Consider the following 22,513-nt stretch of genomic DNA (forward strand, 5'->3'; position numbering starts at 1 on the left):
ACAGTTCTACCGTGCCCTGGCAGCCAGCGGATTTGCGAACTCCCGCCGGCTGGAGCGGTTTGGGCGCGCAAGGGGAGCAGGGCTGGGCTGGGCAGGACAGGACAGGACAGGGCAGTGCTGGGCAGGGCAGGGCAGGGCAGGGCAGAGCCACAGCAGCGAGCCGCGGGCGCGGGGCTCCGAGCAGCGCCCCGGGGCGGGCAGTGCCCACCCGAGCGGAGGCAGGGCCGGCGGGCGGGGCGTGTGCGCAGCATGTGCGGGCGCGGCGCGGCTTTGTGCGGCGGCTCCCCCGCCCCGGCCCCGCACTGAGCATGTGCCGGAGCCCCTGCCCGCCCCCCGCCCGCGGGCCCCGCGCCGCGCGCCGAGCCCCGCGCAGCGCCCGCGCCGCCGCACGGGCTGAGCGGGGCCATGGAGCTCCGCAGGTCCATCTCGGCCAGCGCCGAGGCCGAGAGACCCACGCGGCGCTACGGGGCAGTGGAGGAGACGGAGTGGAAGGCGGAGGCGCTGGGCAGAAGTGAGTGGGGGCCGCGGGTGCGGGTCCGGCCGGCCGGGGAGCCCCGGCTGCGGCGGGTTCGGGCGCTCCCGGGTCCGGTCGGCGGGGCCAGGCCGGCCCGGGCCGCTCGGGGAGGAGGCTCGGTGTGACCGTTTTGCCCTCTGGGCTGTGCGGGGCCAGGGGGCTGTGCCGGGCGCTCCAGCCCCGCCGGGGCGGCTCGGGGCTCCAGCGCCGCCGCGCTCCAACCTGTCCCTGCGGAGCGGGGAGCCGCTGGCCGAGCAAGGATCGCTGGGACGTCTGCTCTCCCCCGTCGTTTAGTAGGTGGGATTTACACTGAGATTTTCATAAATGTTGGTAGTCTTTAACGTGTTTCACCTTTGGAAAGCACAGATGACGACCGCTTTATTCCTTCGTTATCTCAGGCAGAGGGTGCAACAATACAGCACTTAATTCACACCTTCAGTGGTTGCACTGTATTGATGAGCTCAACAAATGTTCTGTGCTGGGAGAGCTTTCTTGAAATCATCATTTACCAGGAGGCAGCAATTGACATAACCTGTCCAAGGTGCAGATGGAAAGAGTAGTTAAAAGATACATCACTGCCAATTCCCATTATCCATGGGACCTTGTTATCTGTAAGATACCAGCTATTATTCTTCTACTGGCAGAACTGTCTTCTTTACAACCTAATAAGCCTGCAAACCCCTTATAATTTTCCAGGTAACCACTGAGGCAAGAGATCTTGAAAAGCTAGTCACAAAAACCGTACTAGACAGTATCAAGAAAAATATTTTCTAAGTTTCATCAAGTGTTTGGTTTGGCCACAGGAATATAATCTTTGTGTGCTATGTGTTGTGACATCTTCAGCTTGGCTGGTGCTGGGGTTGCTGATATCCTTGGTTCCCCACCCATCTTTTGATGTGAATTGTGAAGTCTCACCTGGATGCTTTTGAACATGGCATGGCTTTGCAGCACCTTGGTAGCAGATTTTAGCCAGTGCATCTGCTGTGTTTACTTTTCAGAGTGCTGTGTTCTGGAATGATACTTCACCTCTAGCTTCAGTTTTTCATGGCTATGTTATTGTCTAACGTATGCTGATGACAGGGTGTAATTCTCCAACTGATGCTTCAGTTGCAGTGTTGGTTTTGTTGCAGTGCCTGGCACAGATTCAGGAGTGAGAAACTCCACACTTTCTAAAATGGACTCGAAGACTGAAATCTCCGTTGACTGAGTTGGTTGAGTCAGACACATGCAACAGTTTTGCAGGTTCCCTGGCACGATACAGACGTGCTTTTCTTGTTCTCATAACTGTGTCTGGTTTTGTTCCAGCACTCGGGAGCTGAGTGCAGTGCGGCACTTGTAATAACAATAATAAAAACTGGTGCCAGGAAAGGTTGAGTCTTGCAAGTTTTGAACAAAAGGTGGTCTGTTTGGAGAGCAATGTGCAGACTGAGAGTGAGATCTGATCTGCTCAAAAATATATGCTCAGCATTAAGCTGCCACCCAAATCACAGCTTGGTACCCAGCACCAGAGGGGGCTGTTGGAGGACTAGGACCCAGTGTGCAGGTGTGCACCCTGGCTCTGCTCTGAGCTGCCCTTCTGCACACTACTTTCTGTTTAATGAGAATTATTTCTCTGTGTATAACAATTTAGATAGCAATAAGAATTAGAGACCATGATCTGTTCTTTGAAAAACAGAAAATTACTATATTATATATTTGAATAATTGATTTCTTTTGTTTGCTCTTAGGCTTCAGCTTTTTTTAAATACTGTGGAAAATGCTATTTATAGTAGCTGGTTTAGATGATTCCTGTCTCTCTTTCCTATTTAAATACTAACACTGACACCTTTTTGGTCACACTTTTGCATTGATTTAAAAGAAATAGATCTTACTATTTACTGTAATCCTTCCTTACAGTCATCCTAAAATACATGGCATGATGACAGTAGTCGCCAGACTGTCTGTGAAGGAGCTGAAAAACTGTCATCCCCTTTGTTACCAGTGTTAACAATTAGCCTTTGGTATTTGCATATTGTTTGAAATATGAAATACTCGTTAAGAGTATTAACAAAACCAAAGTTTATTACTGCCTATTAATCTGCCCTTTTTAACTCTGAGGATTTGTTGTATTAAATCAGGATGTCTTTGGAGGCAGAACTTGTGTATCTGTACAGCACTGCACAACAGAGTGCTGCTCCCAGTCAGTGCCTGGTGATGGGAGGGCAGTCTTATCACAAGGGAATGTACATCCTGATTATGTCCATTGCAGGGAGAATGAACGTCATGGCAGTCAGGCAGCTTCTCTTCAATTTGTCAAATGGAAAGGGAGCTCTGTGCTGGCTTCTCTGTCCGTGGTACTGAAAGCATTGCTGGGTATTGGTTGTAAACGGAGATGAGTTACTTCACAGCAGTGGAATGTACATCGTGTGTATTTCTACTCTACCATGGCCTCTTTCAGCCAGGTCATCAGTGGAGTTAAGCTGGTTCAGAGTAGCTGAGGATCTGATGCCCTGTGACCTGACTGTGTCAGGATCTGTGCAAGTGAAATATCAAGCAAATTGCTTAAAGGTGTCTTTACCACGTCCCTGAAGCCTTTCTCTTCACATACAAGAGGGAATTTCCAAGGACTAGAGAACACTAAAAATGGTGGCTTACTATGTACAGGGCAACTCATCTGTTTTCTAGTGCATGCATATAAAAGACAAGCTTAGGAATTGTCAGACTTGTATATAATAATGTGGTTACAGCCTTCCTCGTAAATGATTTTTACAACACAGTCTTGGGGAGCCTGCTCTGAGGCAGAGCACTGGAGCACTTTGGTCAGTCCTTATTACTGAGTGCACAGCTTCATTTGGAATCATCTGTCTTGCCGTTGGCAGAGGCTCATAATGCCCTGATTAAATAACTGCATGCACACCAGGCAAAGAGCCACAGAGAAACAAAGCAGTTTTTCACCGTCCTTTTGGACACTGCATTTCTCAGATACATTTCTGCTGAGCTTTTCTGTCCTCTTGCAGTTTGTATGAGGGCTGGAGCTAAATGCAAAATTCACCACAAATCCTCCAGCTTGAATCAGCATAAGGAAGCAGAAATGCCAGAAAACTGCAAAGGTTATGTTTGGATGCAGTTTAGTGCGCCATGAAACTTGTTCATTGTTTTCCTTTGAAAGGTAACTCAGCATTGGAGGTGAGCTGCCGCACTCCTGTATTGCAGAGATCCACCTTTTTGACTGTTCTGGAATATGATGTGGAGAACAGGAGAAAGGGACCCTGTTTCAGCTCAGTGCTGCGGAAGCTGGAGATTCCCATCACAAGATTCAGCAGTAGCATGAAACCTTCACAGGTGGCTTTTCTTGGTCTCCCTTCTTGCTGTGAGTGTTGTAGCAGAGGTTCTGTCCAGGCAAGGAGCCGTGAGAGCACTCCAGAACAGCACCAGTAGGGTGAATCTAGTTCTGAGATCACTCTGATTTGTTCCAACAGCAGGAAGACAGAACAGGTCCCAGATTCACTGAGATCCTGGGCTGACACATGTGAAAACTGATTTCACCACATTCACTTAGTTTGTCTTCAAAATTTTTGTAAGCTTATTAGCCAGAAAGACTCTTGTTTGTATTTTCATCCTCTGCTGCTGAGCACTGAAAACAAGGGCTACTTAATATTTTGTTTCTGTCACCTGATAGTTAAATATTCAAACAAATACCTTTGGGACTTCTTTCATAATACCCCACATATTGCACAGACATCCACAAATCCATGTTGGTGCTTTGCATAAAAACTTCCTGTAACTGCAACCCCTCCCCAGTCAGTCAGGGCTGCAGTGTGACCCTGCCCATCATACTCTCATAACACTGCTCCCCAAGCTCATCATGTTTCCACTCTGATTAAAATAGAAAAAAAAAAAAAAAGAAAGAAAAGAAAAATAAAGTTTCAGAGGCACAAAAAGAATTTATATCACCCAACCAGCACTGCTGTTCCTTCACAGTCATGCCCTTGTGTCACTGCAAATTCCCCATAATTGTTAATTGTATCAATTACAGGCAATGAAAGACACAAAACAAATTAGGCTTATTCAGGCCATCTATTAAATAGGTGGGAAAAAGGCTAACTGAAGGATATACACAGTTATGCTTCTTTTTATAGAAACAGCAAGAATGCTGGCTTTGGGAAGGTCTGAACATGGGCTTCAAACAGAGAATGTAATTAATATTCTTTCCATGTCTCCATTTAAAAAAAACCCAAACCCACCACTGTGTAAAATTTTTGAAAAGAGAGTGACCAAAAAATGGAAAGTTTCAATAAAACATTAATAGTGAACCCTAGACCTTTTTAGAAAATATCAGACAAAACATTGTTATCAACAAAGACAACTGATTGGAAGGATGCTGCCAGTTCTAGATTTTTACCTTGTTCATTATTTGTAATGTTAACATATTTGTATTGTACTTCAAGAGGAAAAGCAGCCATGTCTGATCTGTGGAACCAAGACAGAAATCCCACACTGAAAATCAGAAAGGGTTTTCTAGAAAGGATTGAGGCTGTTTTCTATAGAACAGTGGTAAAACTCACCTGCTTTGATGGCAGTCAGATGGCTCTAAAATTCCCCTACACAGCTTTGTGTTTTTCTAAGTCAATGGTGATTTTGGCTAGCAGTCTGTACTTAAAATGTTCCATTTAATAACCTCCACCAGGTCATCGCTGCATCCCCTGTAGCTCATGAAGGAAGGTTGTAACTTGGGTTTTCATTTGCTTCACAAAAAGCCCAGAGAATGATTGACAGAGTGAGACTAATCCAGTTTATACTATTATACACATTGTCTCATTTTTCTAATTCCCCCTCCCACAGCTGGTTGCTCCAGGCAGCCACTGAGAGAGAAAGAAGGAGAAGGGAGAACTGGAAATATTTTAGTGCCTCAGAGTGCATTCCTGCTAAAATATTGGTCAACAATGGGGAGAACTGGGGCTCTTAAAGCAGCTTCTTCCAGGTGATACTTTATGTGGATGTCTCAGGGCCACAGAACAGAAATATATCAGTTAATGGGCCACCCTTGCTCCCATAGTCTCCTTAACATTTCATGAGTTTTGCCCTTCCTTCACTTTTTTTTGTCTGGCTTCGTGTGTCCAAGGTTTCTCGACAAAATATGCAGCTTATTTACTGCCTAACTGTCCCAGGGTTCTGGACGACTGAATACATCCCAATGTAATCAAAGCCAGAGGGGCTGAGAGGAACAAGAAGAGGCTGAAGGAGCTGGGGCTGTTCAACCTCCAGAGGAGATGGCTGAGAGGAGACCTCAGCAGTGTGTGCCAGTGTGAGCAGGGAGGGCTCAGAGCAGGGACCGGGCTCTGCTCCCTGAGCCCAGCCATGGCACAGCAGGAACGGGCAGGAACTGATGCCCAGGAAGTTCCACCTGAACACGAGGAAGAACTTCTTCCCTGTGAGTGACCGAGCCCTGGGACAGACTGTCCAGAGAGGCTGTGGAGTCTCCCTCGCTGCAGATATTCCAGAGCCGTCTGGACACAATCCTGCGCTGTGTGCTCTGGAATGACCCTGCCTGAGCAGGGAGTGCGAGATGAGCCGCTGCGCTCCCGCCAACCCGAGCCCTTCTGGGTAATCCTGGCTAGGGGCTACTTTGCAAAAAGGTGGTGGTTATTATGGATCTAGATCTCACTGCTGCTCATCTGCTCACATGTCTCAGCAAAGACATTTCTCTCACCCGAGACACTCGTAAAACTGAGGGTTAATGGCTTCCAAAACTCTGCCCAACTCTGCCAAGCAGGAAATGAACACTTAACATGTGATGCAGTGTTTATAGGCAAACCAGTGTCAGCAATAATTGCTGAAAAAGTCATAGATGAACCTAAAGTGTCATATTTGAGATTGTTGCTCATGAATTTTCTCATTTCCTTTAAACATCTTTTACAGAAAAAATGTGTTCAATTTGGAAAGTAGGACACTTTGAACTACACAAATCATCCTTGCTGTTGGTAGCCTGTGGGATTATGGACTCAGTCTGTGTAATTTTTTTTTACTGTGTTTGATAACTGATGTCTTAGTTGCATGGCATGTTTTCATCAGAGAAACCACTTGTGAGAATGTGTGTATGTCTGCCTCAAGGGTGCATTATAAAACAGCAATCAAAACTTACATTTGGAATTGGGCATGCACTGCATAGTACTGTGTATCCTGGGTAAAGTTTCTAGAGTTTTATTGTAGTTACTGAGCACAAGAAAGTTTGGAACTCAGCACTCTTTAATCCTTATTCCCAGAGGTCTTTTCTTCTGTAGCCAAATATGTTCCATTTTCATAAAAATCTTACTTAATAAAATAGACGCAGAGACAATAAATAATGCTGATTTATTTCCATGAAACATGTTCTGCTGTCTGTCTACTTAAAAGGCACAGTATAAATGGATTCAAAACTCAGATGAAAAATGTATGCTTGGAGGGCAAACTATGAGAAATCAGGAGGAGCACCCTTGGATAAATTATGTTAGCTGCCCTTCAGGATCAGCAATGAAACATGAATTATCAACATTTTGTCAGCTCATAAAGGGCAAAATATCTGAGAAAATAATTTTAAGAGAGTTTGTTACTGACTGAGGATGAATGATTTCCAGTGACACAAGCTGCTCATTGCGAAAGCCTAATGACTGCAAAAACTACCAAAATGCAAGAGGTAATTTGTCATTGTAAGAGTATCAGCAGTATTTATGGATCTTTTTATTGCCCTGAATCCTTCCACCACCCAAACCTTCATTGATTAGGGTTTTTAGTAGTTTTTTTACACCCACATTTGGGTTTTCTCATATACTGGTAAAATGAGAACAAAAGATCTCACTATAAAGTGATTTAACAGATTTGTTCATATTTTGTAGAAAAGAACTCAAACTAAGAAAGGAATCAACAGTCATTTCTACCACTTCTGTCCTTTCAGTCCAGGAGGCCAAAGTGAGTTTTAGAATAATGGAGTTGAAGCCAAAAAAACAGGACAGTCACTGACCTCCCTGGGAATGGATGGAGAAGCCTGATTGACACTTTCTTGGTTGAAAATAGAAAATACAGTGTTGACTCCATTGGCATGAATGGAAATTTCCTCACTGATTTCAGTAACAGCAAAACTGGACCAGGCTCTGTGCCTTCATCTCCTAGAGCCCTGTCCACCTTGATTCTCTTCAGAAAACTCTGGGGAGGGAATCTGGGGGTTGTGTCTCTTCCATGAGGGCTCTCCTGGGAATCTGTGTCAGGCTGCCCCATGGGGTTGGTCTCTCTGCCCTCACTTGTCCCTGTGGCAAGCAGGGGTGAGCATTTGCTCCCTGGAGAACCATTTGCACTGGCAGGGTAATGGCACTTCAGTCTCCCTGTCTGAGCAGTGAATCATTAGGAAACACATTGGAGCCCCTACAGCGAGCGGCTGCTCCTCAAATTATCCTTTTTCACACAAGAGAAAGTCACAGAAATTCAGTTATGCATTTGTGTCCCCACCTTCCTTATCCAATCTGTAGTTTCCCTCCTCATCCTCCACCGTGGATTCCCATACAGCTTCCTCTGGGCACTGTGCCTGGGAGGGGATTGAAGTTCCTGCAGTTTGGCAGGTTCTGAGGCACACATTTTCCTTCAGGCTGATGTTGTCTGTGGCATAGGCAGTGTGTGGGATGTGATAGTGAAGGGCAAGCCATGGTGATTTGAAAGCCAGTAAAATCAGCATCCATTTGTCTCTGCCTTGGCAAGGGGTGAAACATCCTGTGGTTATGAAATTTCTTTCTTTCTGGTATGCAAAGAGAAGGTGACAGCCAGCTATCGATTTGTCTCAGATATAGATAAGCTCTGCTTGAATTGCCTTCATTTCTTTGCCTCTGAGACCTCAATCAGCTCAAGCTCGTAGCTGCCCAATGGTAGCTATGGGGAAGAAAGTATTAGTGTATTTAAAGAAAAGTGAATCAAAAGTCAGTATGCAAAAGCAATTTACTTGGTGAAAGCAGAGCTTGCTAGAGAATGACTCCACATCCACGGATGAAAGGCAAGTACAAAACATTTTTTTGCCAGCTGTCATCATTTGTGTGAGTTGAAGAGCCCTGTGCTGTTTCACCTCAGAATTCACTGAGAAAGAACCGGATGGTTTTGGCTTTTCTGGTTCTGGCTATTTGATCTTTAAGAAAGGACTCAGCTTTTGCCTGTGGCTCCCTGCAGATATTGTGTGCCTCATACACTGAAGAACAAGATCCCAGTATGATTCTCTGCTGCCTGACCTCCCACTCTGCTGTCAGCCTGTACACATTGTATGCCCGTGGCCTTAAGAATAGCAACATTCATCCCCCTGAGAAATTACTTGTCCCATCGAATGAGAAACACCTTTTTTTCCTTGGCTTCCAAAGAGCATTTTCTCAATATTTATTTACTTGCTGGACTGGGAATCTGTTATGTGAACCAGTTTCTTTGCTGTCTGAAGCAGTTCTCTACACCAGAATCAGTTTTGGTCTTTACAGGATTGGACTCGTATGTCTATAATAATTACCCAGTGGTTTTAAGGTTACCTAAATTTACCTACCAGCTAAGATGTTTAGATCACTGTTAGAAAACTGTGTTATTAGAGAACCACGTCACAGAGGGGGAAGAGACAGAGAAACAAACTCTCTGCTATGATAATTTCATAGGAAAATGTCCCGAAGATGTGAAATCTTGAAATGCCTGTGGCCATTTTACTATTATTTCACTTGCACATATGCTGCTCTTTAGCAACTGATGCTCATATATTTTATTCCTAAAGAGGTTTTACAAGACTCTTTGAGAGTGAACATTTTGTTGACTTTGTGGTTTGGAATTTAAAAAAAAAGAAATAATAAAGATAGAAAAAGTCTTTAAAAATACTAAACTAAATCTCTGAACATTAGCTGTAGCTGGCACTGTTACAGCATTTGAAACATAAATGCTGAAGCTTTTTGTTGGTATTACAGGATCAGAATCTGACTCTGGTGAGGAATAAAATGGAAATCCACAGGCTGTTTCCTTTGACCACTGAGCAAAATGACAGAAGTAAATGAACAAGTAATGTGTGTTTCTTAATACTGCTTTTTAAATCTCCATGACATAAAATGATGTAGCATGAATTGCTTTCCTTGGAGTGTGGCTTCAACTCCGTCTTGCTGCAGATGGGAATGTGCAATGATTTCAGTGAGCTCCACACGAGGGAAGGTACCTGCCACAGCAAGGAACTGTTCCAGTTTCTATTTCCAGCCTCCTGGTAGTGCTCAGCCTCATGCAGGGCTGGCACAGAAACCCCTTCCAGAGCCTTCCTGACTCCTGGCAGCTTTCCTGAGCCACACTGAAATAGCTCCTCACAGATGAAGCTCTAACCCAGTGCCACTGAATAAAACTGACAGTGAGGGCTTCTGGGTCGACCTTCAAAGGCAATTTTCCCTCATTTTTTGTGTCCTGCTTTGGATCCATTTTTTCATAGAAAGAGCTGTCAGATCACATCCACAGTGCAAAGCTCCCCACCAGGCTGCACACAGCTGTATGTTCTCCTCGTTCTCTGAAGGACAAACTGCTGTTTAAAGTGCACAAGGTTGTATTTTCAATTCATAGCATCAAGGGAAAAGGTGAAAGGAGTATGGAAATCCAGTAGCAATTGCATTGTCAGCATCATAGTTTATTTAAATGTCAAGTGAGTTTTCGTCTCGCTCAGGTTATTTTGAAAAATAAAATACTCTTTTGAGCCCTTGGTCTGTTCCTCTGTCCTGCACACCCCCCACCTCATGGGAAGCTATTAACAAGCACATACCAAGAGCTGGCTACTCTGGGACTTGTAACTCCTGACTCTTTTGCATTCTCTTTAAATAACTGGACAGCTACTAGGAAAGCTAGTGCCTGTTCTCACAAATCAGACCTCTAGAAAGAGGTAACTAATGCAGTTTGATTTCTGGCTGTTACTTTCTCTGCCTCTGAGGCACTGGAGGTCACTGGAGCGAGGACAAGTGACTGGTGCTTGTGGTGTGAGAAGCACTGAGGTGTACCTGGAGGCAGCCAGTGACCACTGTGGTTCTTTATTTCTTTGCTGATAAAGTGAAAAAAGTATTCAAGAGGGATGTAATAGTGGTACTGGGGCAATCACTTGGGGAGGAGGGGAATATTAAGGCCTGTTTCAAGGTTTGCATGTTATGGAACTATTTCCATATACTCCCTGATCAGGATGGGTGCTGGTGCACTGGCTCCAGCAGCATTTTCCACTGTGTTCAGTCTTGTCTTTGATAGACAGGCACAGTGTGCTAGAATCAATGCCTGAGCTTAATTCATCCCCGCCTTGATTCCTCCTGCCTTCACTGCAGCTTTCTGCCTCAGCTCCCGTGTTCATTCAGAGAAAGAAGTACAGCTCTGGCTCAAGCCACAGCTCTCCTGCCCCAGGGTTGAGCTGCAGGATCTGAGGCTGGACACACCACACTAATGCATAAAAAACATCCTCAGCCTGTGTGGTCCAAGTCGTGTCTGTTCAGCAGAGATATCCTGCAAGGGAGCTGAAATTTCAGGATAATTCCCTATCAGAAACAAAGAGCATGTACAAGAGCTCTTCCAACATCACTCTTAGCCAGGCAAAGCATTTTTTTTCAAGCATCTTTCTAGTTTTATTAGTTGCAGTCATTTCATAGTAGCTGATGTGAGCTTTTTCCTCAGTAATTTTTTATGGAGTTTACCTTTTATGTAGAATAGTCTGGATATAAAATATCTTTGTAAAAGTATTCTTGTAGTGGAGAAAATCATAGCACTTAATTTTATTGTTTTGAAATTGTGTGGTTAGCCACAACAGAGTAAATCTGATGTAACTGTTTCCATGCTGGGAAGGTGTTACATCACTTGTGTTGCAAGCAAGAAAAAACTGTCTCCTATGAGTCCTCCACATATATAGGTATTTACAGCAAAGAAAATATTGTCCTTGAGGCATGTTTGCATTCACTCTGCACCAGGGAGAAGAGACACTTCCTAGAAGTCAATAATCTGTGTGTTTATAAGGATGTCATCCACTGCCCTTTGCAGTGGAGTAAAATATACAAGGAGCAGGAAACAGGATCCCATCTCATGGAATATCCTATTAATAATTTTCCCAGGTTTCCTCTTTCTGGAGTGGTAGAAAGACAAAATATACAAGCTAGAAACAATTTTCTGCCTGCTAGAACAAATGATCAGGATTCTCATCTGTTTCCAGGTCCTGTGGAACGTCCTTCCCTAATAAGAGTGGGGAGTTTTTTGTGTGCTGTGCAAGAAGAATGGAAAGCAATGGCATTTTTTGTGGGCTAACCCAGGGCATTATCAGATGCTGGTTAGGATAAATGAATGTTTGCTAGTGAGTCAAATAAAAATACAGGCAGCATGGGAGATGGTTGTTTTGAGATGTGTATCTTTCTAAATGAATCAATATTGCAAACAAACTGAAAAATGTGCAAACAGATGCAAATAAAATAGCATGAACTGTTTATAGCAGTACTTGAGCATTGTTTTTATACTCCAGTCTGCACCAACACAAATTAGGTCAAAGATAATCAATTCAGATAAATTTTTGTAAAAATGAGATTCATCACAAAAGGCTTACTTAATCCAGCAGGTCATTAACTTTGCATAATTAGTTCTGAGGAAATAATTAAATGGAGCTTATATTTTCCTTTTTTACAAATAATTTCCCATTAAATGTAAGAATTAGTACACAGAGCTTAAAACTGCAAACAAAAGGTGAATTCATTATTTAATCCTGTGGAATTTACTGTATGAACAGTGGTCTGAGACAGGTTATAGTGAGTGTGTTTTGTCTATTCATTCTGTCTGATAACACTTCCTGAATAGAGCCAATATCATTTTCTTTGCTGGTTGCAAGTTTTCATATAGCAACAGGGGAGATAAATACTTTAATGAAATAGGAAAATCTCATTGTAAAGCCAGAGAATCAAATAGGAAAGGTTACCTGAGGGGGAAAGAAGAAGGAAAAAGGAAGCAATTTAGCTTAATTCATTTTAAAAACCAACAGATTTCATGCTGGTGGCATCCAAATATTTCACTGAAAGACAAATTTGTTTCTAGCTCTTCTTAGGCTTATATTTAATTCATAAATAGGGGATTTCAACTTAAGAAACAGGATTCTGATCTGTTGGGTTTGTGGTAGCTAATTCATGGTGAAGTGTATGTTCAGCATATATCAAAAATCTTGATCTCTAATGTGGAGGTGTGCTGAGATGAAATTTGTGGCTCAGATGAAAAAAACAATTTCCTTTTTCTAACACTTGCCTCATTAGAAAGGTGACTTCTCATAGAGGAGACCTCAAACTTTGCACCAAGTATTTGTGTTTGTATTGATTTTTTTCGACACAGAGTGAGTTCATATATGAGGTACGAGGTCACATATTGCCTTGGTACTGAGAATTTCTCTGGGCAGCATTTTAAATGGAACACATTCCAGAGTGGGTATGTAATTAAGGAAATCTTCTCTGTGATATGTGGTATATGAACCAGTATCTTGAGAAATCAGCTGATTTGTCTCACATGCAGAGATTTATTTATTTGTTTATCTGTGTGTAGGGGCAGAGAGAAGAGTGAGGAACCAGAAGAAGAGCATATTAGGGGAAGTCTCTGGTTTTAGTCCTGCTGGGATAATGAGGGCACCCTTCCATGTGGTTAGGTCAGTAGGACAATCCCTGATGCAATACACAGTGGTACATCTCCTAGAAAGAGGTGGGAAAATGGCACTCTGTTATTTCAGTTGCAGCAAGACAAATTAGGTTGCTTAGTTCCAGACTGACATGTAATGTGGTCTGGGGGAAATTGCTTTCACACCTCACCTGAAATCACCAGCCAAATGTGTAAAAAGTCCTGTTGTCAGAGCATCTGGCAACAAGAAATGTGGTACTGGTACCCAACCTAGAGTTTATTTAAAATTGGAAATAACAGTAGGAAGTCTGGAAAATGTCCTTGCACAATTCAATTATAGTACTTTGTGAAGTCTGTCATAATTCTCTGCAGACCTAATTATGTGGACAGCTTTTCTTTAAATCTCACTCAAACCCACTTAATCCTTCTTTATGCCCAACAAAAATGGTTGGATGAGATACCACAGGCTGTTTTGCAAATGGACTGAAGTTCTCTTGGAGAGAGTTTGTGGCTCAGTGCAGGCACTGAAAGCTGGGCTCTGAAATGGTGGCACCATTCAAGGGTGACAATGCCCTTCCAGTGTGCTGGAATTGCTCTGAAAAATTTCTGTATGTGAGCAAATCCTTTTTGCACTCTGTCAGGATTGCCGAGGCTCCAGTACAGACACACTGTGCTGCCCAGTATTTATGTCTAAAGTGTGAAAGGACTGGACTGAGATGATCCTGAGCTGGCTACTGAGCAGTCATCTGAAGGCATGAGCTGTTGTGACCTTATCACAGCCACCATAAGGAAAAAAAAAAGTTAAATCTGCCAAATTTAGAATCTGGATATTTGAAAACTGCCTCAACTCAGAGATGCAGCTGATATTAATACAGAGGATTTGATTTCAGCTGAGTGGAGAATTGTGTGTGAATCTATGAATAATGTGTCTGGGGATTGTTAATTCGATAGGACTTGAGTTTAAAAAGGTTTTTATAAAGAGATATTAATTCCAACTCCCTTTGCTGTTTTCATGGTTATGTTTTCCTCATTTTTATGCGTTTGCCCTCTAACCAGCTGAAGAGATGTGTGCAACCTTGTTATCACTGAGTGAATGGAAATTGGCTGGGGCATGCAAATTGCCCAGACAGAGTCTTGGAATCGACTTCAAAGTAGCAAAGTTGAGCCCTGTAATTGGAGTGTCAAAGCCCCTAAAGGTTTTCAAGATCCAACCTGTAAGTGCCATTAGGTAATTTATCTCAGTGGACATCCTTCTGCATATCCTGAATTTATTTACATCCTGCAAATTTCTATCACACAAATAAAATCTGTATTTATGACAATATTATGGCATTATCAAATCAGGCCTGGGGCTTTTATTCATTGTTTATACAAAGATTTAATAGGAAGCTGCTTTTTCCTTATCTTTTCAAAGAAACTTTAGTTCAATATTAAGTTCTGATTTCTTGGTCATTTATTGCTGTGAGTACTGAAATCCTGTTTCCTGGTCTGTAAATATGGTTTTGTATTAGCTCTTAAACTACTGCAAGAGAGGGTACTTCTGAGGGAAAGTCCTCCCAGAGTATCCAGACTATTGTGAGTCACAAATCAAAAACTATAAAAATACAGAAAGCTAGCACAACTCCCAGGAGTAGAAAACACTGCCATGAAAATCATACTGATATTGCTACAAACCAGCCCCAAATCAAACACACATTTACAGCTAGAACTGACTCTAGTTACAGATAATTAAGGAGCAAATTGTCCCACTGTACTGAGTCAATTCCTTGCACACACAGGCACCCTGAGATCCAGAGGGAGGAACATAAAAGCAGAGATGAGATGGAGCACTCTGAAGGGAGGGTTTAATTTGACAGGATGGATCCTTATGACTTCCTGCATGGAGAGAGGCTGCAATCTTTCTGGGGCAGTGTCTGACTGCAGTGGACACTGGACGTCAAACAGCTAAATCCTACCCTAATGAGTAAAGCCCTAGATAATAGTCAAATAATCTTCTCTGCTTCCTGAGCCTGCCCTGCTGTGCCTGCAGATGCCTGAGCTTGGTCACAGGACCTTGGTCCCCATCACCACAAGCAGGGGAGCACCACAAGGCTGACAGCATCAGAAGTCAAGAGAGTGCTGGAATCTGAAAGCTGAAGTGCAAGATAGAACAAGTTGGATTTATAATCCAGATATAGGATAGCAGTATAGATTTTGAGGTTCATTAAGTCTGAATATCACATTGAGACCTATGCCTGACATTAAATTTCTACAAGAACTCCAGCCTGGTGATGATTCACAGGATCCCATTGTCAGGGCAGGATGAACAACTATTGCCAAATGAGCTGTTTTTTTCAGGATATCATTACAGCCAAGATGAGGCTTTCTATGCACAGAGCAGTTCCTTAAGACTAGAGACATCTTTTTCCTGGGGGAAGTGTAAGATTAAAGGGTTGCATAATTACCCACTTAGGAAACGAAAACTGTCATAAACTGGCAAAAAACAAAGCCAAGAATAATTACTGCTTATAAATTTTACAGGATAACAAACAAGACTTTAATTGATGCTTTTTTTAAGAGGCAAGATCTTTATAGATCTTATCATTATGGATTTGTGCTGATATATATATTTAAATAGGGAGCAAGGGCAGAAAATTGTCCCTAAATTAGAAAGTAGGAACCATCATTTAACTGTAAAACTTCTAGTTAGCAAAGTACTGAAGACCATCCTTAATTAGCAATCACTTTTACCACTGACTGGCTATTTCTGCTGGGGGATATGTAGATCAGTGAGAAAACTCAAAGTAGGATCTCTTTCAGGTTTGTTTTTTAAACCAGCTGTATTCAGTGCAATGCAACTTGTTCTCCAGAAGTACAGCCTAAAAGATGGCAAGCAGCTGAGAATCTTGTCTGGGCAGTGGGCAACTGCAGGCACTTCCAGCAGATGTGACAGGAGACATTGTGAGCAGGTCTTTGAGTATAATACCAAGGAACAAAAAGGGCTTTCAGAGTTAGAGGAAAGAGTTAACATTCAACATGTGAATCTGGAATTTGTATTTCAAGAGAAATCTCAGTGAGACCAAGTATACTACAAAAGGCTGAAGTGGGAAAGAATAGACTGCTGCCAAGAGCTTTCTTGCAAAGGTAAATAATAAAAAATAAAAGGTCAAAGCTTGGAGATAAGAACATGAACATACAGGATAAGCAACTAAAAAATATTTTTATAACCAGAGGCTCTTAGATGTGGAACAGACAGGGCAGTGATTCTGGAAGTGCAGTGGGCAATTGCCCACAGTGCTTTTTATATTCTTTGCTCACCTCATTTTAAAATGGGGTCATATAGTAGAGTGTGAGTGAAATACTTTGGAATTAGAAACTTATGTTTGAAGATGTCTAGGCTGTAAATCTGCGATAATTAAAGAATAAAAAGTATTCATGACCTGGGCAAAATAAATCCCAATGTTATAATTGTGTTATTACACCCAGACCACAGCTGGCTGATGGACAGAGCCAGCACCAGTCACAGCAGATGATTTAACAGTTCTTGGGAAGGAAATTATATGGCAAACAGAATGATCTGTGGTGGGTTTTGAATGAGCAGAGGTGGATGAATAGAGAAAAAAATTAATCATATGTGTCTCTCTAAAGACATGAAATTCTGATCTCTTGCCCGAGGAGCAGCAGAATGCAGCAGATGCAAGGAACTGCTTGAGTCCAGCAGTTTGTCCCAGAACATAAATGATCTTTACAGAGCACAGCACAGGGCTGAGGTGGCCAGTGCTTTGTGCTTCAGGTCTGCTGGAAGCAAAGATGCTCCACAATTCCCCACAAATCAGATAAACCCCCCTCTTCTTTTTCTCCTTCTCCAAACGACAGTTGTGAAGCAGGGATATTGGATGATCATGACACTCCCAGAGATCCTGGTGTTTAATCAGCTTTCAGGAGGCATCTCTGGAAGGATCCCTAGAGCTGCCAGCTTTCACAGCTGCCTGTTGCAAAGCCAAGCTGTGAGGGGACTCAGCCAGCACAGAGGTTTATGCTGAGACATGGAGCATGTGAAAAAAAACACCTTTGGGATTTCTGGGTGCCCTGCTGTCTGGCAAAAATATTTGAAACCTTGATGCCTGGTTTAAGCCAATATCTCAGGGCTCTAAGGTTACCCCCTGTGCATCTGGGAGCTGCATTGCAGTTGAAACTTCTGATTTTTTTTTTTTTTTGAAATGTAACATTTCCAGAAGTGCAAGGTTGTTCTGGATCCTCATGCACTGAAAGGAAACAAGGGTCTTTGCACAGAATTCTTTCTGACTTTATAGTACGTGTACTGAATCCAATATGTTATCCCCCAAATATTCTGAATGCCACTTCTCTGGCATTTTCCAGCAAACACAGTTTTGTCAGAAAGTTTGGGCTACCACTGCTTGCAGGAACAAAGCACATCTGGCCACCTGTGAAGGAGCTGTGCTCCTTGTGTCAGCCCAAAGTGCAGTTCATGGCTCTACGTGCTAGAGATCCAAAATTTAAATGTGTTACTCCATTCATGGAGAAGTATCAATAAGGATTCAAATATTATAACAGGCACAATAAGAACAAAAACCAAATCTGCTTCCTGCTAGAAGCAAAATATAGCTGTGTTATCTCCAGCATTCAGTGCCACTGACAGCAGTGCAAGCAAAGGGGTTCTGAGAACTTTTGCCACCTGACTGACTGGAGCAGCACATCAGCTTTTTTGCTCCTCCAGTAATAGCCTCTGCACACTCCTGTTGCCTTTGGAGATTGCTTTTCCACAGGGTTAAAACTCACCAGGTATTTGTGCTGCTGCTGCCTCAGTGCAGCCTATCAGCTGCTCACTGAGGCCTGATGAGCCAGCAGCACCATCCCAAATTTACTGAATTTGTGCCATCACCAGCCTGTTCTTGGTGCTAGAGAAGAAATAGGAGACTAAATTGATAAGCAGAGGGAAGAGATTGCTGTGAGGGGAAAGAGGAGATGACAGCATTTCTGAAAGATCCCCTGAAATGGCCTGTGAGCTGTATTCTGCAGCAGGATGAGCACATTCCTGGGATGTTTCCCACAGCCAGACTGCTGCCATTGTCCAAACCAAGAGAGGCAGGCAGTGAAAGGAGTGTGGCATGTGCCCACTGCCACTACAGCCTGCTCACTGCCGCATTGGTACTGCCCCTCTTTTCCCTTTCCCCCAGTCTACCCATTTGAAATTGCACAAGACTGCAGCCTCTCAGGCAATCCAGGAACAAAACACATTGCAGCTGTTTGTATTGTATTTATATGGTAATTCCATCATGAAGCATTGAATAAATACAATGTGCCACACACATGCCATATTTAGTAATTGTTAGGATTCGCAGTAATAGAATGCTGCAGCAGGCTAGATTAGAAAAAAGGAATTAAATGTAGTTTTTCCTGTACAGCTTAGTTACTGGCCACTGCATCCTGCACCAGAAGGATTGACTCAAACAGAAAAAAATCAACTCTGAGGCAACAACAGAAGGTAAAAGGGCTGGCTGCAAGAGTAGCCATTCATGCCTCCAGGTGACATGTTAGTGACCATCTACAGGAATAATCTGATTCTTTTCACATGAACATATTTTTATCTGGAATAACAAATGAACAAATAACAAATTAATTAACAGTATAACATTATAACATATTATATTAACAAATAACAAATTAACAGTATAACAAATTAATTTTTCTGCATTATGCAACTATTTCAATTTCCACCAAGCTGGCTGTATTTAAGTGGCACTAGCTGGTTCTCCGTTCATCAATTTCTGACCTTTGCCTCCTGCTTACTTCTGCTTTGTCTCATCAACTAACAGTGGTGTTGAGAGTCTTGATTTTGATATATGAAGTAGCATTAAGAGTTTACTTGCTGCACTCTGCTCTATTAGCACTTAATATACTTCACTGAAACAGGATTAGCTTGAGAATTTCACTGAAGTCTTTGAAAAAGCCCCAAAAGTTCTAACCTAGATTTGGAGCAAAACTTATCCATTAACATTTTCTTACCAAGGATTTTCTTATTACTGGACGAGTTAAGGGAGTAGAAGTAGGCCTCAAAGGGCTCCAGTCCAGAACAATGACTTAAAATCATTTTTACCTGGAGCACCATTATTGGGTGGGCTGAAGAGCAGGTGTGCTGCTGGGTGGTTTCCACATCAGAGGAGTCTCACAGCTGGCCTGTGGCACCATCCTTTGAGCAGCCTCAGCAGCTCCTCAGTGTCACTGAGGATGGCTCGGCCATGGCAAGGATGAGCAGCAGGGGCAGAGAGCTGGGCCATTGCCCCTGCCCTGTGCTGGAGCTCTCCCCCTGCTGAGCGACAGAGGTGGCTCTGGAAGGGGCGGCCGGGTTCCAGCAGCAGCGGAGCCATAAGGAAGAGGCTCCAGCAGGCCCTGAAGGAGCAGGCCCTGAAGGAGCAGGCCCTGCGCTCGCTGAGGATCTACACCTGCAGCTCCTCCCTGCCTGGCTGCAGCTCCCCTGCCAGTGCCAGTGCCTGAGCTGCTCTGGAGCTCAGCAGTGACGATGACATCGTCTGGTTCCGCGGCAGAGGTTTGGGACCCTTTGTGTCACTGCCAGGCCTCACCTTCTCCGGTTTGCAGTGACAATAGCAGCCCCAAGTGACAATTAAAGCGCTAATGGCTGCAGAGCGCAGGGAGCCTGTCCCACACCTCCAGCGTGGCACAGAGACAGCAGCAGCATCTTCCCTGGTGATTAACCACAGCATCCCTTCCCAGCTGCTCGGAGACTATTGACACCAGGTGTGGGGCTTCTCCCTTTTCTCATTGTGAATTCAGGCTTCTTTTAACGTTTTCCTTGCACTTATTAACTTAATAGGCAATTTTTTTTTTTTTTTTTTTTTTTTTTTTTGTTGTTGCTTTTAAACACAGCTGGCTGCTGTTCTATTTCTGGCTGGCCCACTGAGGATGAAGTGTGATCATTAAGTTAATACCCAGTTTAACTCTACCAGTCTGTGTTTAAATTGAACCAAAGTTATGCATAAATAACTTCAGGTTTACCTCTTCAGTCCCTCTCACTATGTGTAACAGCTTGATAATTTTATATCCCTGTAGTAATTATTTTCAGCTATCTTTTTGTGCATACAGTAATATCATTTTACTTGTTTCTTTGTCACTGAAAATTATCCTGGAGATTGCAAAACAGACAAAATAGTTTAATCCTGTCACTGGCTGTGACTAATCTCAGTGTTGTCTCCACTTTTGCTTTATGAATTTTGTCTCATTACCAGAAATAAAGCTCAAAATATGCTTAAAAATAGTTGACTACTGCATACCTGCTTTAAATAAAATTAAATGTTCATTCTTTCTTTTTTGAAAATGTGAGAGACTTCTATGTGAAGCTGTTCTGAATCATGTCTCAGGGCACTAGAGGTGTCATTGCTCACTGGGACAGAGTTAGAGCTTTACTTAAAGGCTCAATAATGTTAACATAATCTTCCCCAGTGGTTCACATCCCAGGAGCTCAAACCATTTTATGAAAAATAATTAATTCTCCCTCAGCTGCTGCCAGGTGAGCCAGTTATCCATGATGTTAGAAGAAGAAGAGAGCCAGAGGTTGGTGTGAAGAGTGCTGGGGCCTGGGGTGGCAATCCTGGCCTGGCCTCTCCAGGTGTCCCCACACCTCTGCTCCATTCCAGGGTTCCAGCCACATCTCCCACCTTGTAGACAAGCTGTGAACTGATATCTGATGGTTTCTGTGTTTATTTCCCTCCACTTTCAAACTTCTGCTGCCTTGTTTGCATTTTTGAGTCTTTTGGAAACACTGCATAATTTTGGGTTGCTTTCAAAAATGTTTTCTCTGGTTCAAGGACACGTTGAGTGGGATGTGAAGGAGAATCTCTAACTCTTCTGCAAGGGGTCAGAGCAGACTTCTGCCTGTCACACTAATTCCTGTGCTGGTTTAAGCACATCACTGGGGCATAAAGCTTGTTTGTTTCTGAATGGTTGAAATCACAGGGTGGAGGCTGACCTCACACAAGGAGTGACACCAGGGCACTTACTGCTAGAGCTGCAGAGTGCAAGTAAATTAGTTTGGTTTTTTTTTTTTTCTTTCTGTTTTCTGAGCTCTTGAGAGCTAATTTTATAATATGTAAGTGTAATTTATTTATGGTTTATATTCCTATTTACCAGTATTATTGGCTTTAATTCATGGTAACATCAGAATAACTTCCCATCTCCTGCTTATATTTCTGGCAAGCAGTGAAAATGAGAGGTGGGCCTGTGAGAACCTCATGACATTTAGGCTGCACATCAACTAAATATACTCCAACAAACACGATGACTTCTAATAGGGAAATCCATCTTGTACAGGCAGCATTTGTGTTTTCAGACACTCAAGACAGCCTCACTTTACGGACCAGTTTTGTAATTTGAGTTAAAAAACTACTACTGAAACATGACTGTTCTCTCATGACAGACATTTCAAAATCTCACTTTTTTTCTCAAGATTTTGTTATCTTGAAAAATAAAAGTGATGTTTTATATTTGTTTCCTCACTTTCTTCATTAAGAATGGAAATCAAATCTTGCAGATAATACTAGTGGGATAACTTTAAAAATATTTTATCTATTTTTAAATACAAGGGAAACAGATCTTTATATAGTATAGAATGTTTTTCCTTTTTCTCCATTTTGGGAGAACTGTGAACTAAGCTCATAAAGGGGCCGTTTGCTGAGATTTTGTAGTTTCATTCCTACTCCAAGTTTTTGTCAGAAATTCTTCTCAGCTGTGCTTAGTCTGCCATGAGGGACTTCAGAATTTGTCTCCTCTTAATTAATTGAACAGCTTATTTTCTGATGCTTCTTGTCTGCTGTTTTCTGCATAATTATGCTGAGTACATTTTGACCTCTCTATTTTCCCCTTTTCAAATCAACACAGCTGAAACAGGCCTTTTTGCAGGAATATTTCTCCATTTGGGTACCAAGATATGGAGCCAACCTGTTTTTCGGTGTCTAAATTCTTGTTTAACTTGAAGGCCAAGTATGATGAACCCTTGGGATGGGGTTTTCCAGAGGCCAAGCAGCTCCTTTTCCAAACCCATCTCATATAAATTGGTTGCTGTATGTTCAGGGAGCACAGTCCATAGCCCTGTTTCTCTCTGGGTTACAGAGGTAATACATCAATTATGGAGAAATAATCACAGAAGCACCCTGGCCTTACCAGCTGCCAAGTTATTACTGCAAAGTGCTTTTTGTCTCCTCAACCCATTTTAATGCCCTTGTGAGAGCCACTCAGCCCCTTGCAGGATGAGGTCCTGCATCATTTCTGAGCCATCCTTGGCTCCTCTTGGTGGGGCTGGGCTTTGGCTCCCAGGGTGGAGCAGCAGGGAGAGTTAAAGGGGTTAAAGGTGGGGAATATTCATGGGTTTATGTTGCCTGCACCAAG

At 42.9% G+C, this 22,513-nt stretch overlaps 1 protein-coding gene across 1 annotated transcript in view; it reads left to right on the forward strand.

The window, feature by feature from the left end:
- Nucleotides 1-249: 249 nt before the first annotated feature.
- The window catches only part of BMERB1 (bMERB domain containing 1), a 46,459-nt gene continuing 24,195 nt past the window's right edge, over nt 250-22,513 (forward strand). Inside the window, exon 1 of the mRNA XM_038151848.1 lies at nt 250-511. Within this exon, the coding sequence (XP_038007776.1) occupies nt 406-511 (106 nt within the window). The 5' untranslated portion in view covers nt 250-405. The remainder of the gene's footprint in view (nt 512-22,513) is intronic.

The sequence above is a fragment of the Motacilla alba genome, chromosome 14, assembly GCF_015832195.1.
Source record: "Motacilla alba alba isolate MOTALB_02 chromosome 14, Motacilla_alba_V1.0_pri, whole genome shotgun sequence".
Lineage (NCBI taxonomy): Eukaryota > Metazoa > Chordata > Aves > Passeriformes > Motacillidae > Motacilla > Motacilla alba.